Source organism: Gossypium raimondii, chromosome 8 (genome assembly GCF_025698545.1).
Source record: "Gossypium raimondii isolate GPD5lz chromosome 8, ASM2569854v1, whole genome shotgun sequence".
Lineage (NCBI taxonomy): Eukaryota > Viridiplantae > Streptophyta > Magnoliopsida > Malvales > Malvaceae > Gossypium > Gossypium raimondii.
Genome location: NC_068572.1, coordinates 13,669,280 through 13,675,706, shown reverse-complemented (window position 1 = coordinate 13,675,706; position 6,427 = coordinate 13,669,280). Strand labels below are relative to the sequence as shown.

The 6,427-nt window shown below is 30.0% G+C and overlaps 1 protein-coding gene across 1 annotated transcript; it reads left to right on the top strand.

Moving 5' to 3' along the window:
- Positions 1-3,420: 3,420 nt before the first annotated feature.
- Positions 3,421-5,025, top strand: LOC105790861 (peroxidase 15). The gene is made up of 4 exons (XM_012618651.2): positions 3,421-3,721; positions 3,838-4,026; positions 4,097-4,265; positions 4,365-5,025. Exons 1-4 carry the CDS (start codon positions 3,497-3,499, stop codon positions 4,823-4,825), a joined length of 1,044 nt encoding a protein of 347 aa, XP_012474105.1. The 5' UTR covers positions 3,421-3,496; the 3' UTR covers positions 4,826-5,025.
- The last annotated feature ends 1,402 nt before the right edge of the window (positions 5,026-6,427 follow it).

Here is a 6,427-nt window from a genome sequence, read left to right as displayed (position 1 = left end):
CCTCCTCTACAATTCATTCCCTGTCTCATTAATCCAAATATTTATTTAATTTCACAAGTTATATTTTATTTTTTAATATTTTATAAAACACTTATTATCACTTTCAGCTTATATATAAAGTCCAAAATTATATTCACAATATATCAAAATAAATTTCGGTATTTAGGAAATTATGCCTATATATTACCCCTAAAGTTGCATTAGGGTTAAGCTATTTGATTTATAAATGTATGCTTTTGGCTTAAAGTTTCTTTTAAAGTATATTAATATTTTCAATTTTAATATAGATTGATATTATGTTAATTAATTTTGAATCAATAACATTAACAATAAAATTAACTGACATGTGATATAATTAAAATATGTCACGTGATATTTTTCAACGATATAACACAGAACTTCCTTGTTAATCTATATATAAATTCTAAAGTTATAATGGTTGCCCAATAGTTTTAAGGGTAGGAAAATTATACTTTAACACTTTTAATAAATTAAAAATTTTCAGTTTTGCCCCTATATAAAAAATAAAATTATATATTCATATATAGTAAATTTATACTTAATAGTTTTATAACTAAATTTCGACCTTAGAAATTAATCCTTCTAAATTCGTCCGCTCTAGCTCTTGTGAACGACACTAACCCTTCAATCAATAACAATCAAGGCTTGTTTTCGTAAAAAATCAAAGTCGGGGAGTTTGAAATAAGGGCAATATCATAGTCAGAAAACATCTTTTGAGAATATGCTGTATTCTTTTTCTAAATGCTTGTGAAGTCATGCTTTTCACAAACCATGTCAGAATTCATTGCCTGCAAATTTAGAAACTTTTTTAAAAGCGTTTATGGTTAAAAAATATTAGAAAAAAATTATTTTGTAATTTTCTATTTATAAGATTGAACCCTTCTACCCTTTGCATGAAAATTACTTGCTACCCACAACAATATGGAATATATTTGAGCTTTCAAAAGGGGCAACTTCCTATAATTAATTAGACTTGTCAAAGATGATATCTATTCTACCCCTAACTGGCAGGGATGGACAGGAATTAAATAGGACAGATTTTTATATTTGTAATATTTGTGTTCATATGTTATTTTCATGCTTATATTTAAAATAATATATTAAAGATTAAGTTATTGTTACGAATTAATTAGATATTCTTTAATTAAATAATAATTAAAAATTTTAATCAAGTAAATTATTATTATGTTTTTAATATTCTTTTATATATAAAATCAATAACATCCTCACAAATTAAAGATTTCAAACCGAAGGTATATATATAATACACTTTTACGTCACGGTATGCCATAATCCACTATACCATAATATTATTTTCTTGGATAAACTACTTTTATGGTCACAAAATTATTAGCAAGTTTATGTTTTGGTCACTCAACTTCAAAGAATTACAAAATAATTATTGAATTATTCGTAAGCTTTCATTTAAATCATTAAGTTATTAATTTTTTTTTAAAGTTCGACCAGTGACCTCCAAGCTACAATTTGATGACTTATATGATGAACTAGTACCTGTCAACGAGTAAAATGACATACTTTAGATCTAAGTTGATTTGACAGTCAGTGCTGAAATCAAAGAAGAAAACTATTTAAAATTTGGTTCACATATTTGTGAAGCTCAAAATTATTTTATGAAAAAAATAATTTGTAGAATAGGAAGGGAAGGATAACTTCCTATTAGCACAGGCGATACGAATAAAGAAAGCCATACAACATGGATTCTAACTAGAGGTGATCATGGGTTGGGCTATTCGGCTCGGCCCGACGGCCCGCCCGAAAAATAAGAGGGTTCGGGTAAAAATATAGGCCTGAAATATGGGTTTGGGCAAAAAAATGATGCCGGTTTAGAAAACGGGCCAGGCCTCGGGTAAAACTTTTTTGGCCCGGCCCTGGCCCAGCCCGACCCAAATTATATATTAAATATATATTTTTTATTTTTAATCAAATATATATATATTAAATATATACTTTTTTGGTGTTGTAAAATTTAATATGGGATGGGCCGGGCTTGGGCTTAATAATTTTCTTTCGGGCCGGGTTTGGACAAATTTTTAGGCCTATATTTCGGGTAGGGCCAGGCCTGGGCCTAAAATTTTGTCTGGGCCCGACCTGGCCCATGATCACCTCTAATTCTAACATCCTAGTGGCTTAAATAAAAACTTTTGAATTGTTCAATGATCATTTTGTAACTTTTTAGAGTTAAATAACCAAAACATGGACTTAAATTAGAAGTTACCCTGTTTATTTTTGTGTGATATAATCATTTAAGGATGACTTGTATCACATTATCCAAAGAAATAAGATAAGGGGCAGAGGTGGCAGAAGCTTGTAGGAAGGAAACATTGAGTTCACACTGTGAATATCAGATAATTCTTCCTTTCGTTCGTTTCACTTAAACTTTAACCTCTTTTCCATTAGCAACAAAAATTGAATACGGCATGGCATGATCAGCTACTTCAAGGAACTCAAGCTCAGCTTCTAAGAGCAGCATGGTGTTTTACCCTTCAAACAACAACAATTCCAGGTTTGCTGTAGTAAAAAAAACCAAAGAAGATTGAAAGTCCCCGAGTTTGAATTAATGGCAATTAGGAAACAAAAATCTCTCCAAGATGTAGTATTCTTTTTTTCTAAATGCTTTTAACTAACCGTGTAAGAAATCATTGCCTAGAGACCAAGGAAATTACTCGCTAACCGACAAACAATATACAAGACCTTTCCAAAGAAGCCAACTCAATGTCACATCAATATTAAATAGTATACTAACAATTTTGACTTTTCAAACATTTAGTTATTAACTGTTGTTAATTTGACTTTTTTTTAGTTACAATTTCTTCATTAATCTTTTAAAAACCAAAGTTATTATTTTTAAATGAAAATATTGATTAAAATGTTAATTTTTAAAATAATTTTGATATGACAATTCATGTCTATTTTATATTGTCAACATATTTTAAAACTTTTCACATAGAAAAAGATTCAAAATTCAAAAAATATAAAAAGTTAATAAAATTTAAAAATAAAAGTATTGAGTACATATGAATTGTCATAAGAGTGGAGTCAAGGATTTGGCAGAGACTTTGATCCCTAAAATGAAAATTTCCTTTTAGCCTTTTTATAATTTATAAATTTTAAATTAATAATGATAAAATTATATTTTGGCTCTAAAATAATAAATTTGACTTTGATTGTCATGTATAAAAAATATTTTGGCTCTATTTTAAAATATTAATAGTAAAGTTGACTATTTTCTTAAAAAATCAAGATGAAATTTAACTTTAAAAATAATGATGAAATTAAAATTTATATAAACATTAAAAATTAAATTTATCCTTATATAAATTTTCAATCGCAAAGATATAGACGTGAATAAGCTGCCAACCACCTTTGTCCGTCTATAAATGAAGATGATTTAAGATTCTGAAACTCACCTTCCATCTCATTTAAACTAAATACAGGAGTCATTTGTTTTGGGGGAATGCCTGAGAAAATGGCTTGTTTTCAATATATAGTAGCTGCTCTATGCTTTGCAGTTTTACTTGAGGGATCGTTATCAAAAGCTCAACTGACCCCGACATTTTACGATGAAACATGCCCAAACGTGACAGCCATTATCCGACATGTGCTCGTGAATGCTTCGTTTTCAGATCCAAGGATTGGTGCCAGTCTCATCAGGCTTCACTTCCATGATTGTTTTGTTCAAGTAAAACAATCTTTAACACATGGTCATTTGTTTATTTTTTCGATTACAGTCACCGCAGTCAAATTGAAAAAAAAATTGTTTTTTTTTTTAAAAAGACACCTTGTGTTTGTTTTCAGGGATGTGATGCGTCGATTTTATTGGACGATCCTGTAAATGGTGAGAAAGAAGCTATTCCAAATAATAATTCAGCTAGGGGTTATGAAGTTATTGATGCCATGAAGGCTGCCTTAGAGAGTGCTTGCCCCAACACTGTTTCCTGCGCTGATATTCTCGCTATTGCATCTGAGCAATCTGTCAGCACTCTGGTAAGTAATTTATTAAAATTAGTTCAGTACAATACAACAAATCTGGTCTAAAATTAGTTCATGATTGCAGGCAGGCGGTCCTTCATGGGCAGTTCCACTAGGAAGAAGGGATGGGTTCACAGCAAACCGGACACTCGCCAACTCAAACTTGCCAGGTTTCAACAATACTCTCGACCGATTAAAGAACAGGTTTAGCAATGTGGGGCTTAACACCAGCATTGATCTAGTAGCCTTGTCTGGTAATCTTTCTTTATTTGCCTGAAATAACCAAAAGTATACATTAAGGTCCTTTTTACTGTGACAAGGTGTGACTTTTTTACTTTTTTTTTGGATGTCAGGTGCTCACACATTTGGCAGAGCTCAGTGTTTAACTTTTACCAGTCGATTGTACAATTTTACGGGAGTGGGTGATACAGATCCGACCTTGAACACCACATACTTGGAAGAACTACGCCAAATATGCCCACAGGGTGGAAATAGTAGTGTGTTGACAAATCTTGATCCCACAACACCTGATGGTTTCGACAATAACTACTTCACGAATCTACAAGTTAATCGAGGCTTGCTTCGAAGCGATCAGAATTTATTTTCGACTGAGGGTGCTGATACAATTGAAATTGTGAATAGGTTTAGTAGTAATCAAACAGCTTTCTTCGAAAGCTTTGTGGAATCTATGATCAGAATGGGAAATATAAGCCCTTTAACTGGTACGGAAGGAGAAATTAGATCAAATTGCCGCGCCGTGAATTCAGCAACTATCAGATCCAACTCAGATGCTGCTCTCGTCAGCTCAATATAATATTTGCTGAACTGAAGGCTAAGAAAAATGGGCAGAAGAGAAGCTATTTTCCTACTCAAAATCAAAACGAATAATATATTGTAACTCTTTAATGCCTACAATAAAACCCTACGACGTTTGTTGATTTACAAAAACTATTTTCTGTAACTTTTTGTGTTTATTACTTAGAAGTTAATATAAAATAAGTTTAAGAGTTGAAATCTTGATTTATCTCTTCATGATGTCTTAGGTATTTGCGAATATTTTGATGTTATTAGATTTTCTTTTACCCTTTATCTTGAGTTGAGTAAAATTCGATTCGATTAGAAAAAATCAATTTTTTTTTCAAACTTCGAGTTAATCGAATCGAGTTATTTGAGTTATTCGAATTATTCGAGTCAACTTGAATAAGAAATTTCGGATTTCGAGTTCGAGTCGAGTTGAATTTTTACAATTCGAATAACAGATTAGTTTAAATATTGTTTTGGTCCCTGTCAATTTTGAAAATAAGCAAATTGGTCTCTCTCTTAACAAAAATTACAAAAGATCAAAGTAATTTTCAAAATTTGAAAATAATTTTAAAATTCAAAATATTTATAGAAATTCTAAAATTTATATATATATTTAAAATTTAAATTTAAAAAATCTAAAAATATATAAAAATTTAATAAAATAATAATTTTGGAATCTAAATAAATGATTAATGATTCAAGTTTATCATAATAAAATATCTTATTTTTTTATTATTTTGCTTAAAAAAAGTTTTCACATATATATATTGTTTCAAATTTTTGTGTTCTAACATGGAAATAGTTATATTGTACAAGATTTTAATTTAACATTATTAATTTTTCTAATTTAACTCAAACGGTTTCACTCGATTTAATCGAACGCTCACCCTTAATTCGAGTTATCCAAAAATCCAAATAAAAAAGACAAAACCACGTCGTTTAGATAAATGTTTATCTTTTCTAAAGTTAAAAGTCAAAACTATCAAATTAAAAGGCAAAACTACGTTGTTTTGATAAATGTTTACCCATTAGTTTTACTTTCCTTCTCGAATCGCCCCACTCTCCTTTTTTCCTTTACTCAAAATTAATCTAAAAGCTTGTACTTCGTCTACTTGTAAAATAATCAGTCCATATAAACGGAACATTGAGTATAAATAATAAGATTCGTTAATTCGACTCGGCTCGAAATTTTTTAACTCGATTCGAAAAAAGTTCAAATTGAATTCGGTTGTTAAAATAGGATTCGTCATCTCGGCTAACTTGAAATTTTTTGACACTATTCAACTCGACTTGATCAAATACTCACCCCTACCCATAAGTCAACCAATTGCGTCTGACATTGTTTGGTACTTGGATGATTGATGAGAATGTTGCTTTGGAGTTTGGTTCAGACTATTAGGATTTATCCACTGTTAGTGTTGGATGATACTCTTAAATTTTATATAGTTGAGTCTTTTTCGTTAGAAAAAAGTGACTTTTCTTTTGAAATGCGTAAGTGATTTAAGAAAAGAGTTTTCCATAAGTAATTTTATTTGGATTAGTTCACAAATTTACCTAAATATACTTTTTCCCCATCTTGGTACATAAATTGGTTTTTAAGTCATAAGTGATA

Coding starts and splice junctions, on each gene's coding strand:
- LOC105790861 (XM_012618651.2), top strand. CDS start 3,497: ATGCCTGAGAAAATGGCTTGTTTTCAATATATAGTAGCTGCTCTATGC. Junction 3,722..3,837: donor TCCATGATTGTTTTGTTCAA/GTAAAACAATCT, acceptor GTTTGTTTTCAG/GGATGTGATGCGTCGATTTT. Junction 4,266..4,364: donor TGATCTAGTAGCCTTGTCTG/GTAATCTTTCTT, acceptor TTTGGATGTCAG/GTGCTCACACATTTGGCAGA.